We start from the raw sequence: 25,481 nt of genomic DNA, 5'->3' as shown, positions 1-25,481 counted from the left end.
ACCACATGGGGTTTTCCTACGTAGATAGATGCACATGTGGAGAAAATGGGTTCCCTACGTAATTATTTAATCTATATTACAACTAATTCTTTTAAAATTAATATAATTATAAATATCTTTTTGTTATTTGAATAATTATCAATATCTTCTAATTTTAATAGTTATTCAATAAATTAGCTCAATCTGTATTTTTGGTGAACTGATATGGATTCTGAATTATAATTTGTTCAGTTTTTAAATTTTCTAACTAAAATTTATTGACTATAAGTGGATAGGTTTTTTACAATTCAAATTTTTTCATCCACTTTGTTCGATTTTTTAATTTTTTAAAATTATTTAAAAAAATACAATAAAGGCAAAGTTGATACTTTCAAACCTCATCCAAGGGTTACATAATTTCATGAAATATTAGGGGGTATTTATAATTTTTCAAACTAATGAGGAGGTATTCATAATTATATCAAATATCGTAAAAGCTAATTGTAATTTATATAGAATTATTACTATATTTATTTGATTAAATAAAAATAAAATAATTAATTAATCAAAACTAGTGAAAATGCATTAATTTTAAATGTGTGACAAAATTAATTAATCAACAAAGATAGATGTTTGTAGGGAATAAAGCAGATTGAGGGTATTTTAGAAAATTCATATCTTTCAAACTGCGGTGGTTACTCCAAAAGGCTCGTTCTCAATAAATAATAGGGATAATTACATCTACATCTCCTAACTTATAATTTATTTACACAACCCACTCATATTTTTTAAGAAACTATATATGCAGTAATTAGAAATGACAACGCCATTTCACAAATAATCCCTACTTTTAAAACAATTATACATATACCCCAAGAAACATCAATATTATTACACAAATTATCCATACTTTTTAGCTATCAGAGTTTTATTTATGTAATTATGCAAAGACATGAGTCGTTTGTATAAATAGACCATAAATCAGGATAATAGATATAATTACTCTAAATAATATAGGATCCTTACTATTAAGCATATCTACCCTTCTTGTACTTTACTCAAATATATCTCACAGGTCTATAAATGCAATTTCATTTAAAACCTAGCAACTACCAAGTACCACCATCTAATTTCTATTAGTTTTTTTTTTTCATAAATTTTGGTCCTAACTGTCTATAACTATAGGACAAAAAATAAGATATATTACAGTGTGCAGGGAACGAAAATTGTCAATTAAGACTAAATTTGTCAAAATATGAGATATTCAGAACTACATTCGTAAAAACAAATAACTAAATATGTAAATAGAGTAAGTTACAAGACCAAAAGTGCTAACAACCTAAAGTTATAGGACCAAAAGTACAATATTACTTTTATCTATTTTTCTGATTATACTGATTTGAGCATCATTTTCTCTTTTTTTTTTTTTTTTTGATAAGTTCAAATTTGTTGGACACCCATTTAAGTAATCGTGGGTTGAAGTTTTTGCGTGTGATTGGATAATTTGTAAGCACTTATTTAAGGTTGTTTCAGATGCGCGATGTAAGTGATTCGAACATAAAGTCACACTATTTTTTTTTTATCTATACTAATATAAAAAGAAAATACACATTTCACTTACAAATGATAGTTTATTATATTATTGTACTAGTTTTTTATTGTGTCGATAATACCTTTATGTTGGTTTTCCTTTCTTTCTCTTTCTTTTATGAATTAATGTATTGGTTTATATATTTTAAATCATGAAATATTATTTATTATAGAGATAATTACATCTACCTCCCTGACTTATGGTCAGTCTACACGAACAACTCATGTCTTTTTAAAATATATATGTCTCCAGAAATATTGATAATATTATACAAACTATTCCTATTTTTTCATTGTAAAGAGTGGTTTTTATAATTACACAAAAAATATGAATAATTTGTATAAATAAATTATAAATACAAAAATATAAATGTAATTATTCCATTATTATATAAATATAAAAAGAACTTGGTATGATAATTCTGCCGACACCCGACTTCAAGACGTGGATGAATTAATTACACGCTTTTACTTCTGCATGCATTGTCATCATTTGGTACATTTCCTCAAAGGGAAGGAAGGATGAAATAATAATTAAAGTAAAATGTGATTGTTTTATTATACGTATATTTATTGAAATATATTGAATTAATATTACAATTCAGTACAAAATATAATTTTATTAACTAATTTAAATATATTTTTATTTCACCACAAAAATATATATAAAATTAAAAATACATATTTTCCGCTAAAAATGGAAAATGATGGTAGTTATTTCATAAGTTACAATGTTTAAGTATTTAAATTTGGAAAAATTACATGGACACCTCATGAGTTTAGGCTTAATTACATAAACACTCTTTTTATTTTATAAAATTACAGGTACACCCCTGAGGGGTGTTAGTACAATATTTTTTAGATATACTAGATATAATTTTTTAAATTATAAGAAAATTATATATAATTACATCAAACTTCAAAAGAGAATCGTATAATTATTCCTATTTTATATTTTGATCAAATTGATTTCGGCCGATTCTACGAAATTGGAAATGATTAGAATTTATTACAATACTAGTCAGTACACCCGTCAATGTTCAGGAGAATTATAAATAAATAAATTTATGAATCATTTCATTTAAATTATAAAAGATCAAAAAAATTATGAATAATATAAAATTTTTAAAATTAAAATAATTAATAAGTATAAAAAATAAGAAAAATTAAAAAAATATAGATAATATAACTGTTTTACTAACTAAATTTGTCTAAAAAATGAGTGAATCTTTTAGACACTGATATCCATTATACAGATGCCTAATACTTTTTTAAAGTATTGTTAGATATCAAAATAAAATTGGGATTAGATTACAAACTAATTTATTCGAAAGAATTCCAAAAAAAATAAAGAATCATACACTTATGTAAATTTAAATAATTATATTAATACGTGGCAAAATAAAATACTCTCTATAGTTTATTTGTTTTGTTTTATTAGAGATATATTTTTAAGAAAGAGAAGAAAAAAGTGCATATGATTGAATTTTATCATATATTCATAATATATTTATATAAAAATAATGAATTAGATACTTTTAATAGAAATTAAATTTATAATTTAATTATGGATAAATTACAACATGCATTTTTAGGTAGGTAATATTTATAAATATTTCTCGTATAAATATTTTTTAAAATTAATGATCGTCTAACAAATAAGTGTCGTAGTAACATAATATAAAAAATATTTATTAGAGCGTCACCTTCATAATTTTTAAGTAACAAGGGATTTTATAAGTATAATAAATTTCAAGAAAGTCTGTTCTAATTTATTTTAAAATTAATAATTTAATTGTTAGTATTTCATGCAGCCAACAAAGAAATAGGAAAGACCCGAATTTCTTTATTATAATGGGCAATGGGCTCTTACATCCTGAAAATCTTACCGTTTGCGCATCTTCTCCAACACTCGTTATCAATCCTAGATTTCTCTCTGCCCCAACTGAAACCCGTTTCTCTCACACTTCAATCTCCAAAGCCGCTTCATACAGCAGCGGTTGGGGAAGTGGGGTTCGCGGGTTGTCGATAAAACAGAGCAGGCGAAGCTTCAGAAGTCGGGTTGTGGCCATGGCGGCGACTGGGCCGCTGCAGAAGTCCAAGGAGGATTGGCGAGCAATTCTTTCGCCGGAGCAGTTCTGGATTCTGAGACAGAAGGGCACTGAGTAAGTTCGGTTTCTTGCGGAGCTTCGTTGTTAATCTTTCGAAATGTCTTTAAATTCACTCGTTATTTGGATTACTGCAACTTGAGGGGTTTTAGTCTGTTGGTTGCTGGGAATTCGTTTGGGCTTGATTAATGCTAATTAAAGCCCTAGTTGATTTCGTTGTTCTTATATATATATATATATATATATATATTTGTCGTCTGAACAACTCTAGAAGAAATAGGCGAGAAATTTTGCTGGTTGGATTTCTTATCTGTGTCACAAGAACTTGCATGAAAAAATTAGTGGGATGGTGTTGCTTAACAGTTTCCCCTGCTAGCAATTGCTATGAGAATCGGTGTTAGAAATGTATTTAATGTGTATTTCTATTTCATCTATAGCTAAAAGTTTTCAGACAAGGTCGACATTCAACTGGGGAAATTCTAATCCAGATTGGGCTTGGCCGGAGTTGAATAAATTGTATGTCAATTCCAATACACTTGTGGTGTGATTGATTAATAATTAAGAAAAAGTACTAATCACATCACAAGTATATTACATTTGCTCAGCGATTGATTTGGTTTGGCCAAACTTGGTTTAGTTGTGGAATTGATATTATTGCAAAGAATGTTTTTGTAAATGACTTGATTTACCTGTCTTCAGTCTTGGCGACGGGATCAGAGCATTCTTATCAGGATTGGCAATTATTCCCTTCCTATTGTAGCATACACAACCCAATTAATTCATGCCTGAAAAGTTTGTGAGAAGTGGCACTGGTTGAGCCTAAAACAAGTATTTGTCTTGCCTTGCCATCCATTTTTTTGAGGTGGAAAGACGACCTACGATAAAACAACCATCATATCTGGATTAAAAGCTATCAGATTGTTGTGAAGAAATGGAGTTAAATTTGAAAGATATTCTGTTGTATGAAGTAGAGTTTCAAGTATTCCTCATTCTCCATTGCCCGTTTTGGAGACGACAACTTATCAACGATCCCCAAGCTGGGAATTGTGATATATTCGTATATCTAGAAATCTTGTCATAATGGACAATGCTTTCGGCTATGTTCCAATCACGAGGCATTATGGTGTAATTCATGGCATTGCATAGCATATTCTGCACTTGCATCTGTTTCTTGTTTTACTGCAAGTAATGGTGACTGAAGAACAATTTTATGAGGTTCGAACCATTAGTTGTTCTTCTGCTAATCTCGTTTTGTATTTTCAATTTTCACATCACCCCATGTACAGGATCTACGTCGTATTTAAGGAACATTTGATGTACTTGCGTGTATATTTAAAGAGTGGAATACAGAATGAACACCAACTTAAACTGTGCGTGATATTTGCTTATGCGCATTCATCCTATCAGATATCCAGGAACTGGGAAGTACGACAAATTCTATGAGGAGGGTTTTTATCAGTACGCAGGATGAGGAACTCCACTGTACAAGTCGACAACAAAATTTAACTCAAGATTCGGTTGGCCTGCTTTCTATGAGGGTCTCCCTGGGGCCATAACCGAACTGTAAGTTTAACCTTCTTTGTTCTTTGATTCTTATCCTTTTTGAGACTTATACGCACCTTGTGACATTTTCATGTTCGCCATTGCATGCTTATACAGCCTAATCCTTACGGAATGAGGACGGAAATCACATGTGCGGCTTGTGGGGGGCACCTCGGCCATGTTTTTAAAGTTGAAGGTTTTCGCACGCCCACAGATGAGCGCCATTGTGTTAATAGTATATCGCTGAAGTTCATTCCAGCAAATTAAGTTTCTCCGAGGGAATGAGTGACTTCTGTGTTAATGTGATAATAATGCGATTTGAATTGCATAGTAGCATGAGTTTTGGCGAATTGGATTTTCTATTGCAAACCCTGTTATATCTTATACCCCATTCAACATACACATACTACATCATGTATAAAATATTTTCTAAATAAAATACATAATGTCATTTTTATACAAATGACGTTTATATGTTGAATGAAGATGGATTAGAATTTGCAATAGAAAATTTAATCCGTAGTTTTTGGTGCTGGTGAAACTAGAGAGATGCAACTAGTAACCCTTGGACTAGTCCTCTGTAGTTTGGGGTTCAAGACCTCATGTTTGAGGTCTTGGTTCGAAAATTGGGTGTGCGGAGAAGGGCGTGTGTGTGGAGGTCTTGGAAAGTTAAAAAGTGTAAAATGATGGTTGGTCAAACTTTTTACCTCAGCAGTCAGCACCATTATTTTATTTGGGATAAATTATATTGACATTATTGAAGTTGAATTAAAATGCACAAACATTCGGTACTCGATAGAATTACAATTGCATCCATTGAAATTATAGTTGTAATTATTATTATACGTTCTATTAAAATACAAAATATACATAAATACCCTCGAAAAATAATATTCTAACACTTCTTAGGAAGTGTAGTTGTAATTTTATAAAAAATATGAGCTGTTTGTGTAATTTAGCTAACTTAAAAAAATGTTAATTCAATTTACCTTTTCATTTATTGACATGAAAGGTCGTTAATCTTATTACCTTTTAATAATATGCTCATAAATTCCCTTTTAATTTCCCATGATTTTCTTAAATGACAGTACCAAAAATAGCTCTGTTGAATTAACGGTGAAAACATGGAAATAAAGTCAAATAGTTATTTTATATGAGGTGAATTAATTATGAATAGACAGAGTTAGAAATATGTTACCTAATAGAATGTTTGTAATCATTTGTATGCATAAATTACTGAGAAAGTTGTGAGTTTAGTTAACAGTGTTCAAAGCAATAATTAATAGTGAAGAAAGAAAAAAGTTGAAGTTAGAGTTTTTTTAAAAAATAATTTATTTTTTATAATTTTATAAATAAATTACAAAAATTGATAGAAGTCAACTTTTGATTTAAACTAATTAAATTTAAACAGTTTAAAATAACAATTATAAAATTAAAAATTATTTTTCAGTACTAAATTAATAAGTTGTTATTTTAAATTTTTACAGACCCGCCGTAAAATATATGTAAATATCCCAAGATTTCATTTTGATCAAGTAAATATTTCAAGATTTCATTTTCAGTTTGCTTTCGACGACAATTCATAATTGACACGCCAACTTCATCAGCGCATTCCGATATAGTTAACTGAGGTAAAAAGGAGTTACCAGACGGTAAGGAAGAGAAACGAGTGGGGAATACGACAAGAACGGGAGAAGCCATTTCCACATTGTGGCTTCCAATATTAAACAAACACCATTGGTCAAAGCTTCTAATTTAACTGGATTTATAGTTCGTATTTTATCCTTTTCATGGGAGAGGAGCAGTGGGAAGACCCACAGACGGATCCTAATCCAAACCAAACCCGAGCCCGATTCAGAAGCGGTTTATTGCAGCTGTGCATTTGGGGACAGAGAAAGCGCTGAGGAAAGGCATGGCTAGAGCTCCAACCTCATCAGTTACCAACCCTTCTTGGTTTACTCCGAGAAGGTGAACGTTTCCCAAAACTGGGCTCCTTTTGTTTATTTATTTGTGTATCATCTGTTGTGATGATGCTTGTGGTTTTCTTGATGGGTTGTAGATTATATACTGTAGGAAGTGAGAAAGATTATGGGTCTTTTCGTTTTGGTTCGAGAAATTTGGGTTTTTTTCCTCTGTATAGAGGGCAATTTTGGGAATGATGCAGTAGTAGTGCACATTGTTTGATGGGTCTTGACCTTTGTATAGAATTTTGTTTCACTGAAGGAGAAGAGAGATTTTTTCTTGTATAGTTGTTTAGTTTCTCGTGGGAAATTGTAGGTTGCGTTATCTTTCGTTAAAGAGTTTAAAGGGTTCATTTAGATCTTTTTAATTGTCTTGGGTGGTAGAGTGATGATGGTAGTGATGGTTTGGTATTTCTGATGCACTTTCATAATTGACGGAACCACTCAGGTGAATTGAATTGAAGGAAAGAGGTGTATCAGTGTCTAGTTTTAGTTCACTCTGTCTTATGATATTTCAATGTATTTATTTTGTTAATCTCCATGCTGTTTTTGCAGGCTGCTTGCTATTTTTTGCATAATCAATTTACTGAATTACATAGATCGTGGAACTATAGCAAGTAATGGTGTAAATGGGAGCCGCAGAACTTGCTCAAAGAGTGGCACATGCTCATCTGGTAGTGGAATTCAGTGAGTTCGATATCTACATTGCACCTTTACCATAAAGTGACACTAACTTGACAAGTATCATTCTTCTTTCTTCATTTATCCTATGCAACCCGTTTACATCTTTTTATCCTCACCCTGCTGGTGTTCCTTTTATTCCGTTTCTGGAGCTGATGAGGGCTCATGGGGGTTGGGGGGTGCATAATATATATTTCATACATACATATATGTAGCATATGTATCTCTACTCTCTTGTCCATTCATATGAATCTAACATATGTACTATTCTTCAGCCACACCGTTTCCTTGGGTTTTTACCTCTTATTCTTTGCGCCAACAAATTTTTAATGAGTGTATGATTCTCTTATTTGATATGTGCCTATGCCTCTGCTTTCCTATGATCAGTATGCATTTTGGCTTAATTTTTTGATACTAATTTTTCATAGGGGTGATTTTGACCTGAATAATTTTGAGGATGGAGTTATATCATCTGCTTTTATGGTTGGACTCCTTGTGGCATCGCCAATATTTGCATCCTTAGCCAAGAGGTAATATTCTTTTGTGCTGTGATTGTTGTCACCCACATAGTGTGGTTGAGAGTTGTCTTGAATAGTTTGAACAAGAGGAGAAGATGGAGGTAAACAGAAATGGAAATACAATTAGCTGAAGTAAATGCCACATGGTTTAAGCAGGGAAGGAACGTTTTGGATATTGACGTGAACAAAGTCTATCTGGCTAGAAAATATAAAAAGAAAATTACAAGGTCATATATACAGTTACTTGTGCTTTGGTGCTTCTGCTTGTGGATGTAAGTCGTGATAATAAGCATATGACGAACATGACTAGGCAGTAAGTAAATATGACAGTAAGTTGGATCTATAGAAGCATTTAATGGTTAAGCTCTTCCCCATTATTTCATACATGACGTGAAATTTTCTAAGTTTTCTTTTTAATACATCTTTGATTTATATTCTCTCTAATTGAAATGACTTCTTATTTTTGTATTTACATTAACTTTGCAGCGTCAATCCTTTTAGACTTATCGGAGTTGGTTTGATTGTCTGGACACTTGCAGTTGCTTTTTGTGGTTTTTCATTTAATTTTTGGTCCATCGCAATCAGTCGCATGTAAGTAAAATTTCCTGAATCAGTCTGACTTTTATGGAGTATTCATTTGTGTCTGTGAAATTATTATTATCTAAATACAATTATGGATCTATCTTTCTTGGATGTTTGTTTTTCTGTAGGCTGGTGGGTGTTGGTGAGGCTTCTTTTATAAGTCTTGCTGCTCCATTCATTGATGACAATGCCCCAGTTGCGCAGGTTCTTCTATCTTTGTATCTCACATCATAGGATGCTAGATAACTATAAGATTCCCTCTTCTTCAGCATGTGTTTTGTTTTGAATGTATTTAAACACTTAGAAGCATATCTCATAATCCTTGTTATGACCTTTGCAAGTTTTAATGTTGTTAGGACACCTAGCATTAAAAGAAGAATATAGAAGTAAGGACTATAGATTTTTTTATATCTAAAAGAGTGCCCAACTTACATGTTCTATAATCATTTGAATCTTAGTTATATCAGATTCCAATATTGTAATTTACAACTCATGGAAATGAAGTTTCAAGCAAAAGCATGGCTTCTCCTTCCTTATTGGACCAGCTTATCTCTTTCACTAAGCCCTCTTGTTGTTTCGTTCTGCACTTCATTTCTAACATCTGAATGCTATTCCTATGACAGAGAACAGCCTGGTTGGGAACATTTTACATGTGTATTCCAACTGGTGTTGCAGTTGGCTATGTGTATGGTGGATTGGTACGCTATTCTTTGTAACTCCCTTGCAAAAGAATTTCTCCTCTACTATTTTTCAATGACAAGTTCTTGATTGGTTATGTATTGATTAAATTTACATGTGATTTTTTTTTTTTAATATTCCTTTTCTCCATCTCAAATTTAACCATATCTTTATCAGTTGGTGGAAATCCATCAAATGCCTTATTGATCTTTATTGTTAATAGGTAGGTAACTTTAGTTGGCGTTTGGCATTCTGGTTGGAGGCAATCTTGATGCTCCCTTTTGCCATTTTAGGCTTTGTGATGAAACCTTTGCAGTTGAAAGGTCAATGTTAGGCTATTGCTTTAATCTCTCTACTATTTTCATTCCATTGCTTAATCTTATTTCATTCAGGTTTGTCTCCTGCTGGATCTAAGATAGTATTGACAACGGCAGACGGTTGCTCAGAATATCAAGGTGCTCTGGATGTTTACATGGATCTAAACTATTTGAAAGCAGTTTACATACTAATACATAAAAGCGAGTTTGAATTGTTTGGGTTTTGATGTATGGTTTTTCTTTGATGATATATATCTTAATTAATACATATGTCTAGTAGTGAATGTCACATTAAAATTGTTTGGGTTTGAAAGTTCTTGAAGGAAGTGGGCCCGAGAAGCGTGGTGGAAACGCGAAAAATTGGAACGAGTTGTGTAAATACCTGGTCAAGGGGTGTACCCTTGATCTTTCTTGAGCGTTTGCTGTACATAAAATAAATATAGGCCAAGAATAATACAAGAAAAGGAACGAGGGCGCAAAAAGGAAATAAAACCATACCTTTATTGATTTCTTGAACCGGCTACAAGAGTTGATTCCTTCCTTCAATGGACGTGTGAACAGAGGTCCCAACATAGAGATCCTCCAAATATGTCCACGCTTGCACCAGTAGGATGTGATTTTCTCGTGCTACCAAGAACAATCACGGAAGAGTAAGAGATCAAACAATCGTTATTGAATAAACGTTTTTGATCTTCTTGATTTTTCTTGATCTAGAGGACTAAGAAAAATATGGAGAGACACGAAGAGAAAAAAATGAGATCGAGAAAAGGACGGCTAGTAGTTTGTATGGTGTTTATATGACCTAGTCATATACACACATAGAGATAACCTAGTTATCTAAAACTAACAACCAACAAGTCCCCTCTTGAAGGGACTTGTAGCCGATTTTTGCCTCAAAATTCTGTCATAATATTCTCTAAACTCCTCCTTGACCTAGCCAAGGTCCTCCAAAGCCTTGGGCTTGTGTTTAATGGACAGGACTCAATTTTAATTAAAATTAAATCAAGCCTATGTCTTATGGACTGTGTTATCTCTATGTATATATATGACTAGGTCATATATACACCACAGAAACTACTAGCCGTACTTTACTCTCCTCTTCCTCAAGCTCATTGTTCTCGCTTCCTCTCTCTCCATATTTTTCTTAGACTTCCAGATCAAGAAGATAAAAAACGTTAATTCAATAATGATTGTTGGATCTCTTGCTCTTCTGTGATTGTTCTTGCTAGCACGAGAAAATCACATTCTACTAGTGGAAATGTGGACATCTTTGGACGATCTCTACATTGAGATCTCGGTTACATTGAAGGGAGGAATCAACCCTTGTAGCCGGTTCAAGAAATCAACGAGGGTATGGTTTTATTTCCTTTTTGCGTCCTCGTTTCTTTTCTTGTATAATTCTTGGCCTATATTTATTTTATGTACACCAAACGCTCGGGAAAGATCAAGGGTACACCCCGTAATCAGGAACTTACGTGCTTTGTTTGGATTTATTTTGATTTTTCGCGCTTCTTGGGCCGATCTATTTCAATTGGTATCAGAGCGTATAAGAGATACTAGTGTCATGATACTAATAGGGGACGGATTCTCTCTTGGAACGCACCATCCTCATCACACATTCTAACTGCATTTGATAAGGTTTATAATGACCGTATCTCGCGACACAGACATTGCTTGCCAGATCCAAGCTACGACGATCATGTGCATGTGACTGCCATGGTTTCTCAAGTTCGAGGACTATTGGAGCTGGGAATCCCATACATACGGGCCAAGCCTTAAGACGCTTCCAAATGATGATTCTTGCGAGTCAGCTCAGTCAGTCGATTACCTTGTCAACCAATCCACTAAGTATTGCACATAGGACGTATGTCTCCTGCCGACGAAACACGACTGCAACACTTTAATGCAAGTCTCTATAGGACGCTCGATACGTTACTCGAGGTTCTCGACTTAAAACGTTTCAGACCAATTCACTGAAGTTAGTTTCAGGGCTGCCAACCAATGTGCAGCCCAACTTCTTGGGCTTAATCATTTGGTCTATGGGCTTTGTTGTGCAGTTAAGAAAACATTAACATAATTAAGTAAAGACAACAAAGAATCACGCCATAGATTGAAGATTACTTTTATTCAAATCATAAATATTATATTATATCAAAATTGTCATAAATGGATTACAAAAGCCCAATCTAATTGGCTTTCTGATCACCTATTGGTCCTATTCTAATAGTTCTTTCGTACTAGATGCTTTTATTTCAATTTTAATGTGCATTGGTTTATCAATGAATAATAGGCTGTTTCTTCTCTAGTACATTGTTTGAGCATTTTTTGCTTTTTTTTTTGTTTTGTGAGTTCCTTATGAATTTTGTTGTTCAAGAATCTATGTATGTGCTTTGCATAATCTGATTATATTCTCATTGCGAATGATGCATTTTTTTACTTTATCCTAATTGGTAAAGATGGTGAAGTTTCCAGAAGGGACGAGGATGCCGATGAAAGTTCAAAACCTTCGAGGTTAGGAATATGCTTGAGCTAGTTGAGTCTCATGAGTGAACATTTAATTTGGATTTCTTCTAGATAAATGCTTTTTTTATAATATGCTTTCCTTAGGTAAGTATGTATCCAGGAGGATCATAAGTCATTTTAGAGCTTGGATCAGTCATTTCTTAGTGATTCTTCTTGTAAACATTTCAGGTTGACAGTTTTGACAATATTTTGGAAAGATATGAAGGTCCTTTTGCTTGAGAAGGTTTACGTGGTGAATGTTCTTGGTAATTCTTCTTTGTGCTGTAGCTGCAAAATTAGACACTACTGATGATGATCGACTTACTGATCAGCAGCTGCAATAAGCACTAACAATATGTGTATTTTATGTACTACTACTCATTGTGGTAATTCTTTTTGAATGGCTATTGCAGGTTACATTGCCTATAATTTTGTTATAGGTGCCTACTCCTACTGGGGACCCAAGGCAGGCTATAATATATATCACATGGTAAGCTATTCATGGCCCTTCACGACAGTGTCTGAGTGACTATATATCAATCTCCTGATACGAGGGATACATACAAATTATTGGAAGCATCATAGTTTATTAGTCCTTTTTTATCAATACCGACTTTTTATGTTATTAAGATCTGGAATTTGTTTTGCACAGAGCAATGCAGATTATTTGTTCGGGGGTGTTACAGCAGTATGTGGAATATTTGGGACAGTAGCTGGTGGTCTTGTTCTTGATCGTATGACATCCACGATATCCAATGCTTTTAAGGTGAGCTTGACTTCAACAGAAGTTTTGTATGAGATAATGTAATAAGATCAAGCATAATATGTCCTGGAATAGGTTGTCACTATAAAAGCTATATCAAGAAGATTTACTTATATATATATATATTCCCCTTTTTGGAATTAAATGGTTGCCAAAATAGATTATATTTTGTTATGCTCTGTTTATATTCTTATACATACATATATTTGTCTTTCACCATGACTTGTTTTCACTATGCTTTCAATGTAGCTTCTTTCATTTGCTACATTCATTGGAGCAATATTCTGCTTTGCTGCCTTTTGCTTCAAGAGCTTATATGTCTTTTTGGCTCTGTTTTCAATTGGAGAGCTGCTGGTATTTGCAACCCAGGTATTTATCTTTTGATGTCCTACTAACATTGTTGATTATTTATGTGGAAAAGAAAGTTATTGTTCTTTTTCTGTCAGCCGGTGCTTCAGATTCAACAGTAATACATGAACTACATGTTCTAAATTCTACAACACCTTAAGTTTTTCAGTGGTACCCTTGCAGGCCCCTGTGAATTTTGTTTGTCTACATAGTGTCAAGCCTAGTCTCAGACCATTATCTATGGCAATATCCACCGTATCGATTCATATATTTGGCGACGTGCCGTCCTCTCCCCTAGTTGGGCTTCTCCAGGTTCACCTGCTGTCTTAGTTCGTCTTTAAATAGATATTTTATCCTTGAGCTTGTCTTCAGAGTTTTATCTTCCGTGGAACCAGACACTGGAGTTATCCATTGTTATTGTTGATGATATATGCACTTTTTTTTGGTGGTTGTGCAGGATCATGTTAATAATTGGAGGGCAACTGCTCTTATATTAACATCTATTCTATTCCTGGCTGCCGCAATATGGTTTATAGGTAAGGAACCACTTTGTAGACTTATTTGAACTGTTCTATTAAATCGGCATCTGCCAGTTGATAGATATACTTCCTAAGATGTGTTAGAGAAAAAGAATAAAAAAAATAAGTCGTTGCTAATGAAGCCTTTTATTGGAACGTTATTTCTGATCTTGAGTTTTTTGGCAGGAGTTTTCCTTAATAGTGTGGATAGGTATAATGAAGATAGTGAGAATCCAGTAACTCCATTGCTTGAAGAGAAGGAGTAGCAGCAGCAGTAGCGTAATTTTCTCTTGAAACATGAATTCTTGCTTAAATTGCTGGCTTTTGCACGCATTAGTATACATTTTTCATTTACATTTTCTAGTGTGAATAATGGCATATTTTCTCTTCAAATTCCAGATGCTCACTTATTCAGTAAATCTCATCTTCTGTTTCTCAACTTCAGGAGAATGCTGCAGAAACACACAGAGCCATGGCCAGATGCAGCCGTGATCATATTAGGCCACCATGGCATACCAATATCACAGGCATTTCCCTCTCCATCATCAACATGTGTGCGGATTTTTTTCGTGAATAGTTTGTGTATTTTAGCATATGTCACAATATCTAAGTTCTTATTGCAATATCAAGTTGTTCTCAGTTCAGAGCTGATTTCATATTGTTCTCTTCGGAGTTGGGGGGCAAATTCACACAATCAACACATGATTGTCGAAAAAGGAAATCTATTTGACAAAAATCTCTCCCCTATTATTGAAATGACTCTTCATTGAAAACTTTGTTCCAATCTTGACAAATAAACATTGGGAGTTCCAACAAGACACTATTATTGTGTCTCAACAGAACTGCTATATCGAGATGCTTTGCAGCTTGTATATAATTGTTGGATTTATACAAGCGAGAGCTCACCGCCAGGAATAGATCTTTTCACAAGTTTAGCCCACGATTCGTTGGTTTCAGTGATGACTTTAAGAGCATAATCCTGTAATGTGCAAAACAAAATTGATGAATGAAGATAAAAGTATTACAACATTCATATATGATAGAAAACAATACATTTTCCATTTGGAGTATTAATGAAAAGCAACAAATTTTTCTGACTGTGGGTCAACCGACTAAATACCTTATTTGCTGGCTTGTTGCCAAGACCAAACTTGTTAGCAGGTTTCCCATCAGGAATCTTGTAGTCTCTAAACCAGTCCCTGATTGCAGTAAGAGTTCCCTGTCAAAATATTGTGTGATGAGTTCAAATTACATTCGCCTTCTTCAAAACTACCGGAATTTGAGCCAAGATGACAAGAAGGATCGCATATAGCTCCGAAATCTATTACAAACTATATATTTTCAGGGGTTTCTCTTCTCATTACAGTACATCTCTTTCACCAAAAGCATACTCCAGTTTCGTTTTCTTTTTTTTTTTTTAGGTGAAGGTAAATTTCATTAATGAAAAAGAGAGTATAACAGGTCCTAACATTGGCCAAGCTATGGCCATGCAACATGCCACAACAGTTTTCTTTTTTTTCTTAATAATATGAGAACACATTTTCTGAGCGGCTCAAAAAAATAAGCCAACAGATAGAAGTTAAACACAGTTTTGGGTTATGTTAGCATATGACGACAAAAATATAAACGTTTACTAAAACTTGAATAATAATAAACTACCTCAGCATGATTGAACAATACTGGATAACTCTTACTTCTTACTAATATTAACAACACAGATGATTGGAACACGTACAAATTACTATTATAGGCAAGTGTTCACTAGGCATTACATACCGGGAAATGCTTTTCAACATCATCGACATCATTTACAAGGGGAGCTTTAGGGTCATCCAGGGAAATTGCAACTATTTTCCAGTCGAGTTCCCCTTCATCAATCATTGCTAAAGCAGCCAGGGGCTTGACTTTCAACACTTGCCCAATTTTGGCTCTGTTTTCCCCAATCTCAACAACATCAACTGTTAAGGGGAAGTGGGAACTATTAGAGGCCTACTTCCCCTATTCCTTTTGGTCAGGATAGATGACAAGAAAGTTTATTTCATAACAAAGGACAATTACAGCGTTAAGAAGATGGCTCTGTACCTGGATCATTATCTCCAAATGCACCCTCTACTTCAGCATTGGCAGATGAAGGGTCCTCCCATGTTTGTGGAAGCAATCCATAGTTCCAATTTATATTGTATCTGTGACGAAACAACACATAAATGACAAGAATTGAGTACGGAAGAAACAAGAGACCAAATGTAAAATGAAGCGAACAACAAAAAGTAGCATGAAGGCTTAAAAGGTGGAAAACACATTCTCACGGATAATATCGTAGTTTTCCCTTCTTTGTGTCTTGCTTAATGGGAGTATAAAGCTCATCAGTTGCAACCTCCATCTTCGCACTTGATTCTTTTGGAATCTCAACAATGAAATTGAACATGCCATCACCCAAGTGTAGTGGTATATCATGCCAAGGGGAAATCTGCAGATCGAGTAAACAAAGTGCTTCAATGTCGGCTGATGAATGCGTCCACATCTAGTAAGAACATGGTACCTAATCATTTACATCCCAGGTTGACTAACTGAAATAATGCCTATTCTTTCTCTCTTCCGGGTAAATCTTTCTCAATTATAGAGACTTCAGGGGGATTCTGAAAATTTCCACTTCCTAATACATATGCTACAACAATTCAATCTTTTCTCTATAAATTTCACCTTCTGTCCCAAATAATCTACAGTTGATATTTCAACCCATATACGGACAGTTCAAACCAATAAAGAGAACATCATTGTACGACTTTTATTGAATAAAAAGCATCAATACTCATATAATATTCTCTTTTTCTCCCAACCCTTTTCTGTTTCTCAGAATTAAAAATTAACTACAACGATCCTATGACAAAAGACGCCGTTGCAATGCATTGTCAAAATCATCACACCACCCTTAAACAAAAACTACTCCAGATTACAATTCCACCTCCAATCAACAGTTTAAACACACAAAACGTGCATCTTTTCACCAAAACTCAAAACAATCAAACACAGGAACAATACAACAAAACCAATTACTCAGCCAAAAATCAAGATAACGGGAACAGTATTCCTCTTTCCAGCTACCTTTTTACCCGAATTGTCGAGAAAGAAGACTCGGTAGTCCAGGGTTTCGGGCTGGCCCTCTTCTTTAATTTGGAATTGGGGATTGTAGATAGCAGTACAACTGAAGACCCGCCTTCTCTGCGCCAACAGTCTGTTGTTTTTGAAGCAAATGCTGACGCTCTTCGGTTTTACCCTTAATGGACCTCTCGGCAGCAGAGCACCGGCGACGGCGTTGCTCGCCGATGCTATCACTCTCGCGGCCGCCATTTCCGTCTGCTGAGAGAAAAAGCTTCACTGCACTATAGTGTTCTAAATAGGTTCCGCAGATGCCAAATGTTAGCCGCTTATTGGTTCGCATTTTCTGTTTTTATGATTTGGGGAAATTCTAATCCGCCCCTAATTTAATTAATTTGAACTAATTATACTATAAATATAATATAATTAATATATAATTTAAAATAAATAATTAATTAGATGATTAGTATATCAATACTGCTTTAATATTTAATTTTTTTAAAAAATTGACATGCTCTAATGGAGATATATTCCACTCTATCTTAATAGTTAATTGTTTTGGACTGACAAAGAGGTGTCGTGGTGTAGTTGGTTATCACGTCAGTCTAACACACTGAAGGTCTCCGGTTCGAGTCCGGGCGACGCCAATCTCTTTTTTATTTTTCTCCATGACGTTTTATTTACAATCCTCCGCCGTTTAATGCGAAATTTACGCTGCAACACGTGTTCCTACACGTGGCCATGGCATTGACAAATCGACGTCACTCATCCAATGAAAACCCACCAGCCGCATCAGGTTCTCAATTCCTAGTGGTCCGTCACATCCACGTCATCACCTCCTCCACACAAATTGTAATTCTAGAAATATCACCTATATTCCTCTCCGCACGTTTTCCAATTCTCAAGGAAAGCTGATAGTTGAAAAGCCGGACGCACTTCTCCTTCGTTTCTGCCCAACACTACGAACAGAATCGTCATCAGCCAAACAATTGAACAAATTTCTTGAATATTCATTCAGGATTTTCATCCTTTTGTTTTTTTTTTTGCGAATTCGATGGAGTTGAGGTTACGATCGATGGATATCGCTGTGTTGTTTTGTTTGGTTTTGGTTGGGATTCAAGTTTCCAAGTCGGTTGCTTTGATCGCCATCCAGGATTCCAATCCTCCATATCCCAAAGCCATTTCGGTAACTACCCAATTCCCCATCAACTTCATCTTTTGCAATATTTGACGATTTTGATTTTAGATTATTGGAGTTTCTCTTTTTATTATTTGAATTTTGTCTGATCATGTGAAGTTTCCTAAGAGGAAAAGTTTAGCGCGTGTAAACTTCATCTTTTTCTGTTTATGATAGGATTTGAAGGAAGCAATTGTAAAGGGATTAGGGTTCCAAGCTGATGATGTTAAGATATCCGGGTTTGATTTGAGGGATGCCCAGGTGGGAAAATCAGTAGCCTATGAATTTGATGTGGAGATTGATAACAAGGTTTTGCCATTCAAACTGCTGGAGGATGTAAACCGTTGGGAATATGTGGATCTGCCCATTTTTCAAATGGAGCCTCCGGCTAAGCCGGGTGAGGAGAGTGGTTTGGTAGAGAGGAAGAACTTGGATGATCAGATGCCTGTTCTTGCCCCGTTCCAATTGGCTGGTCCAATGGAGCTGTGGATTCAGGATGCCAAGGACATGCGGATTTCGCTGCCTGTAAGTTCAATCTATCATTTTGCTGATATAGTATGTAGCATTTGTGTAGTGTGCTATGTGAAATAGGATCATTCAATGTTTAGCATATGAGCATATCTGTTGGGGGTCCTTGGTTGTATACCACGGTAAAATTGCTGGTTCTGTGTGCTGATTTAGAGTAAGTATATAACTAACACCCTATGCTGCTAAAGTGTTTAGGGGTTTTAAGGCGCGAAATTGTAATAGCAGATCATAGAACTGGAACTCTTGCATTCACTTTCTTGTAACATTTTCACGATAATCCTGCATGTATCGCCATAATACTCCTATTTGAGTTCACAATAGCAGGTTTAATGGAGAGAATTATCTGGAAATTTGATGATGGTTTACATCTTCTTTCTCATTTGATGATGGGCTTTTCTGATCTAAATGTCATGCAGCATGATGTGGATGCTGGTGTGCTGAAGAAAGTGGTTTTAGCGGATGGTGCTGTTGTCACTGTTAAGGGTGCGAGATCAGTTAGCTTGCGTCATCCAGTTGAGCTTCCGCTTCCACTGAATCGAACTAGCAATGGTTTTGCTTCGGGTCTTTTAGCTCTGGCAGAGCGTCTCCACAGTGCAGCCCGCAGCCAGGATGGCCCTCTTCTTTCCCTTCGGATTGTTGGCCCAACATCACTCACTTCCCCTGCCTCATCATCACCCTCGGCTAATAACAGGCTAAAGCTTAAGCGCCTTGCACCTGGTCTTGTGGAGCTATCCTCTGCAACGAAAAGGAAGGTCATCAAAGCCGACACCATATCAGCAATTGGTCACCAAGGAGAAGCCACTGCACTTCTTGCACCTGATCGGTTCAGCACACTGTGGCCTGTTACATCTGTTCACGGTTCGAACTCCAACTTGCTTGGGTTTGAGACCTTGCTGTCCTCTATACTGGGTCCAAAAGCAAATAAAGAGGGTTCTTTTAAGCTTTTGAAGGCAGATGTGTCAGCTCAGACGTTTGTAAAGATAGGTTTTGGAGTTGAGAAGAAGATCAAAGAAAGCGATGGCTTTGATGTCAAGGGTTTTCCAGAGTGGAGAACAAAACCAAAGACTGTAAGGATGCATTTTGAGGTGTTGGCTAAGGTAGATGGTAACAAAGTTGTGCCAGAGAAGGTGGTACAGATCGATCCTGTGATGGCAGAGGATAGTGTGGCACCAAACGTGCTCGCAGGCAACGTCTCCATGTCCAAGGTTCCTATAGTTTACCAGCCTCCCAGCCCATTTACATTATGAATAATGGTGTAATCGTGTTGAGGACGAGTTAAATGTAAAGATAGTTTTTTCGTTTTTTTACTCCCCATCCGTTTATGCTATATGGTGATCCTACGCATCAAATGGGATGATATGGCAGGCTGTATGACCTTGTGTTAATGAAATGAATTTTTGGAGCCAAATGCGGTTCCCTTTGCTGTGACTCTTATGGTTTCTGGTTATGCAAGGGCTGAAGGATGGTGCTTTTTGGCTTCTACTTCATCATCAAATCAGTTGGCTTTCCTGAATCATGATGACCAGGGTTTTGGTTTTCACTTTCCTGGATTGCCGATTCAGTTCAACCATCAAGATTTTTATGTGCGTATTTGTTTTTCTTGATGATGATGGACACTGCTTCAAGTTACTGTATACAGTGCAAGAATTAGATTTATTAATGTATAAAGTCTTTAATTAATACGGTATATATACATATATATATATATACGCGAACGTTAAAACATCTGTTGATCAGGTTTTCTGCTGCAATATTTATTTTATTTCCTACTTTATTCAATATAGACACGTCGCATGCCCAGATACTGCTGCCATTCGATTTTTCTTCATTACAAGTTTACATAAACGTATAAATATTCACTCGAAATATTTGAATCAAATATGTTATTCGATTATTTAATGTTTCATATACTTACTAAGATATTTAGAAGAATTTATAAATTTACCAAAACAGTGTGGATAGAGAAATTTAGTGCACTCTCATAAGCCCAAGTATTCTTCCTTAATGTTTAAACATTGGACCTTTGGAAGCAGCATTTGTCGTTCTTGGGCTTTAATCACAAATGAATTTGGGCTTCTGTCTAAGGGCCTTTCTGAGTGGGCCTTAACAGTAAACCATAATTGTTGCTTGCAACTCACACACTTAGGGTTAAATGTTCCTCATCATGATGATTAATTTTTCATTTTCTTTTTCAGCATAAAGTAGGAAAATAAGGGGTGGTCCTATGTTAGATTTTTTTTTTCTTTTTCATGTTGATCAAGTCTGACCGAGTCGAACTAATTGTACAACAAGTGTGGATAAACTTATTAATAGATCAATTTTCTTAAACTATATACCAATCATATGAAAAGAGTACTATAAAATATATTTAAATTTAACCAAACCTGATTTGTGTTAAAATTCGTGCACTATGCTATGAATGTGCTAAGAGTCAAGGTCCTAATCCACTGTAACACAAGCACTACACTGTGAATTTGTTAAAATTTAAAACTCCAACTTATTAAAAGACAGACACATATATGTGCAAATATGTTTAGTTTGGTCAAATGCCTTAGTAACAGTAATCAAACGCATATAATTGGTAAAACAACATTTGGGCCTACAAGTATTTGGTGGTCAAGATTGCTAACTGAGTAAAGTTAGTGAAGTCTTCCATTAAGAAGTCTTGCACGACCATGCAATATTTATCAAAAACTTGACTTATTTTTGGAGATATTTCCCAGTTAAATTTCATGAATTTTGTAGGCAAAAATAGCAAAGAAAGTATGTACATTATTTTTGTTGATGATGTTATGATTAACCCATTATTAAATATAAAAAATGCCTCAAAATTCTACCCAATTAGCTTATCATCATCGTATTTTACTTGGTCACAAAAAAAACATGAGATGATAACAAATTACAATGACAGTGAACTTACATGCATGTGAAAGAGAGGGATCAATTCAAATCCCCTCATATATACATACACGAGGAATCATGAATTGGCGGCTACCAACCATACCCATACCCATGCCATAACATCATCATAGTTGAAAAGGAAGACTTGGAATTATTGGATGGACCTCCAAATACGACTTATTGCTCCTCCTCCAATGCACATAAAGTCCATCATCATCCAAATCTACTAACCCATTCCCATATCCACATCTTTACTCTCATCCATCACCAAAATTCACTCACTCTTTTCAATACCACTATATGCTACCTAATTGATCACTCTCTATGAACTGTACATCAATCACACGATAAATCTATTGCTTTTGCTATATAATTGGTGGTTCAAGTTCTGCCAAACCCGATCTGAGTTAGCATTTTTATTATCTATATGAAAAATTCTTATTCAAATCAGATTTGACCGAACCAAATAAATCACAAAGTAAGTATATTGATCACTTTCCTAAAACTGTACATCAATCACACAATAAATGTTGGTATGCCATATTATATTTTGCTTAATTTTTATTTTAATTTAATTAAATAAATACAATTGAAATTATGTACACAACAAATCCGAATAAGTGTAGCTGGTGTGGAGCCGTCGTGGCCGGCCAAGTGCGCGTACTGAGTCGTGTAAAAGTGTAAGTTAAGCCCACATAAGTTGAAGGTGCAAAGGGAGATGACATCACACGTTGATTTTGGCATTTTCACGAAATATTATTATTTGAAGTCGTTGTTGAGTTTTTAAATATTGTGCTTCCATAAATCGTGTTTATTTATATATTCAAACACTCTTACCACTCTATTTGAATGGTACGCTTTCAATTTGAAGGGACGTCGTTTTTTAACGAATTTCAAAATAAGAGTTGAATGATTTAAAATTATTTTTTTGATGAGATTTGTTGTCGGAAATTTGAAATTCCTACTTTTATATTTATCTATTTTTGTAGATGATTAATGTTACGATTCCAACTGCGCCAAACATTGCTTTGAGTTTTGTTGGTCGCATAAAGTCTTGGATTTTGTGATAAAAAGAAAAATATGGATGATTATATTTATATTTTCTGATCCATTATCTGTTTACGTAAATGATTATTGTTTTTTGGATAATTATATATACGCCCATCAGAAACGTCAACGCCGTTTACACAAGGAATAATTGCGTTACACCCCCTGGTCTATGGTTTATTTATATAAATCATCCATGTCTTTTTTGTAATTACAGAAGCCAATCATAGCAGCCAAAAAATAGGGATAGTTTGTGTAACGATGCTGACGTTTTTGGTGGGTGTATGTGTAATTTTTCAAAAGACATAGATGATTTGTGCAAATAGATCATAAGTCAAGGGGCGTAATGTAATTATTCTTTTATAGAAAACACCTCTATTTTTTGAAAAATTACACAGAACCCCCCTCCAAAAAAATGTTAATAGTATTCTACAAATTAACTCTATTTTTTGACTGTCAGAAGTAATTTGTATAAACAGACTATAATTAAAAGGTACAAATATAATTATTCCTAACGTGTATATATATATATTGATAGATATAGATATTATCATAAACCTAAGTCAACATTCATAGCAATAGCAATAAAATACAAATACAATACTAATTAGTAATAGAAAATTCAGAGTGCTTATAATGATTGGTGAAGCGAAAGCAATATTTTAAATTCTACAACCTTTTTTAATTACCATATAATAATAATAATAATAATAATAATTATTATTATTATTATTATTATTATGAAAGTTACATGTCAACTCATCCTACCTGTACGATTTTCAGTGACAGCTCCCAATTGAACAATTTAGATATTCCGAGGAGCTTTTATTCATTTTTTAAACAGTAATTATATAATTATATCAATATCAATAAATTGAGCAATACATAATTCAATTAATAAACTTATATTAACTGAGAAAAATATCCACATATTAGATATGACTCAAACCTATGACTTTCAACTTATTCATGAGATTCAAATTTAATCAATAGGCTAATTGAATCGAATTGAAATGATATACCGAATATCAAATTGAAATTTTGTTCAATAAAATCGAATAAAATTCAATTTAGTTTGATTTTATATTTAATAAATTGATTTTTTTAAAAAAATCTTACATCTAAAATAAATATTATTTATTATACTATAATATATATATTTAGTATTTATATATAATTTTTATTTATTATATTGATATATATTTATATATATTTTTTAAATTTCGGCATTCAATACTGTTCTATATACCAACATAGAAAATTGAAATTGTATCAAATACTGAAATTGGAAAAAATATAATTATCGGATACCATACTAAACTTTTGATTCGGTAGTCGATATGTACTAATTTTTTTATTAAATTCGATTTCGATCGACTAGTCGAATAATGTGCATCTTAAAAAAAATATTATTGATTTTTTTAAGGAAAAAAAAAAAGCACCATATATATGCGTGACTTATGGCACGTGAAATTCTTGATGTCAATGACTTGGGAAAAGGGGAAAAATACTGATTTGTACAACAATATAAATAATCTAAATGTGGTCAGATAAGAGTTGCTAATTAATTATTAGAGTAGTTGTTAATTTAAAAAAGGTGTATACACAAATGCGATTAATGCGTGGTCGCATTTGGTGTTAAAAAGTTTATGGAAGAAAGTCCAAGTCTCGCATTATTTGACTCGACCGAAGATGACTGGAAACGGGAAGTGTGCATGCATATGATTTTAGATCAATTTTTCATCTTTTATTACATTTCGATAACTATTTGGAGAGTATTTTATTGTCATTTATATATATAATAAAAGAAAAATATTGAAATTATTCAATTTTCGACGTGTTGAAATATTGAAATATATGTTGTGTTTGGCAGACTAAACTTGCATTCTGCATCACTACAAGAAAATAGAGTATCATAAACGGATTTTTCTTGAAAAAATAAAAAAAAATTGAAATGGAATCATATTGGAATCTAATTTCTTCCCAAGTTGTCACCTACCATTTAAGCACTACCTTAACCTTAATTCATTGTCTGAAACAAGGTGAGGTTAGTGAAGTTTTAAACACAAGACTCTTGACAGCCTATCCCTTGGGTCTGACTTAGTACACTGTAAATCAAATGACGTGTAACAAAGTCAACTTTTAAGACTTTAGCACTCCACTCCAATTACCTTAATTTTCCAAGTCAAATAAAAACAGTTACTTATGTTAGGGTAGGTGAGTTCATTAATTTGCCACAAAAGTTAGAAACTTTCTCTTCCTTAATTAAGTTGCCAAACAAGACTTTATTATTCTTGTGCCCACCTCGCCTCCTCCCGACATTTCATCTCGTTCATGTAAATTTGTATCTATATAAATTGTGAATCATTAAATCGACACATAATAATAATATTATACGTGATTTGACGATTAATACCTTACGTGGACAAACATCACCCAGAATTCTCGGGCGGCGTACTGTAATATCATTAATTGTAAGTGAGTAATTATTACAACAAAAACTTGAAAAATAACTAATTATAATATTTTTGAATTATATACAGATATATATTTATATCAATATTCTACTTTTTATTATATATACTATATATTAAAACAAAACACATTTTTGCTATCTCTTGTTTCAGTCTATTTTTATATTTAAT

General features: G+C 33.8%; 3 protein-coding genes, 1 long non-coding RNA gene and 1 other non-coding gene across 5 annotated transcripts; 4 read left to right on the top strand and 1 right to left on the bottom strand.

The window, feature by feature from the left end:
* The first annotated feature begins 3,421 nt into the window (after positions 1 to 3,421).
* LOC105172643 (uncharacterized) lies at positions 3,422 to 5,588 on the top strand. The gene is made up of 3 exons (XR_848673.3): positions 3,422 to 3,734; positions 5,085 to 5,240; positions 5,337 to 5,588. It is a non-coding gene; the product is annotated as an uncharacterized LOC105172643 (long non-coding RNA).
* A 1,360-nt stretch (positions 5,589 to 6,948) lies between these two features.
* On the top strand, positions 6,949 to 14,731 carry LOC105172644 (putative sphingolipid transporter spinster homolog 2). The gene is made up of 17 exons (XM_011094163.3): positions 6,949 to 7,187; positions 7,736 to 7,867; positions 8,290 to 8,391; positions 8,866 to 8,970; positions 9,090 to 9,165; positions 9,585 to 9,659; positions 9,863 to 9,962; positions 10,032 to 10,094; positions 12,413 to 12,467; positions 12,648 to 12,724; positions 12,872 to 12,948; positions 13,111 to 13,224; positions 13,471 to 13,590; positions 13,753 to 13,881; positions 14,027 to 14,105; positions 14,274 to 14,366; positions 14,533 to 14,731. Exons 1-16 carry the CDS (start codon positions 7,132 to 7,134, stop codon positions 14,351 to 14,353), a joined length of 1,440 nt encoding a protein of 479 aa, XP_011092465.1. The 5' UTR covers positions 6,949 to 7,131; the 3' UTR covers positions 14,354 to 14,366; positions 14,533 to 14,731.
* An 81-nt stretch (positions 14,732 to 14,812) lies between these two features.
* LOC105172827 (soluble inorganic pyrophosphatase 6, chloroplastic) lies at positions 14,813 to 17,501 on the bottom strand. The gene is made up of 6 exons (XM_011094402.3): positions 17,190 to 17,501; positions 16,394 to 16,554; positions 16,170 to 16,270; positions 15,864 to 16,045; positions 15,208 to 15,306; positions 14,813 to 15,066 (listed from the first exon to the last, which is right to left on the bottom strand). The coding sequence occupies exons 1-6, from the start codon at positions 17,433 to 17,435 to the stop codon at positions 14,974 to 14,976; spliced, it is 882 nt and encodes a 293-aa protein (XP_011092704.2). The 5' UTR covers positions 17,436 to 17,501; the 3' UTR covers positions 14,813 to 14,973.
* Positions 17,502 to 17,756: 255 nt separating this feature from the next.
* TRNAV-AAC (transfer RNA valine (anticodon AAC)) lies at positions 17,757 to 17,830 on the top strand. Its single transcript has one exon. It is a non-coding gene; the product is annotated as a tRNA-Val (tRNA).
* A 229-nt stretch (positions 17,831 to 18,059) lies between these two features.
* Positions 18,060 to 20,316, top strand: TIN1 (tunicamycin induced protein). The gene is made up of 3 exons (XM_088885562.1): positions 18,060 to 18,369; positions 18,538 to 18,885; positions 19,305 to 20,316. The coding sequence occupies exons 1-3, from the start codon at positions 18,238 to 18,240 to the stop codon at positions 20,133 to 20,135; spliced, it is 1,311 nt and encodes a 436-aa protein (XP_088741688.1). The 5' UTR covers positions 18,060 to 18,237; the 3' UTR covers positions 20,136 to 20,316.
* Positions 20,317 to 25,481: the final 5,165 nt, after the last annotated feature.

The sequence above is a fragment of the Sesamum indicum genome, linkage group LG10 (assembly GCF_026168435.1).
Source record: "Sesamum indicum cultivar Baizhima isolate 11 linkage group LG10, ASM2616843v1, whole genome shotgun sequence".
Classification (NCBI taxonomy): domain Eukaryota; kingdom Viridiplantae; phylum Streptophyta; class Magnoliopsida; order Lamiales; family Pedaliaceae; genus Sesamum; species Sesamum indicum.
Note: the sequence above shows the minus strand (reverse complement) of the source record. Positions and strands in the feature narration are given on the sequence as shown.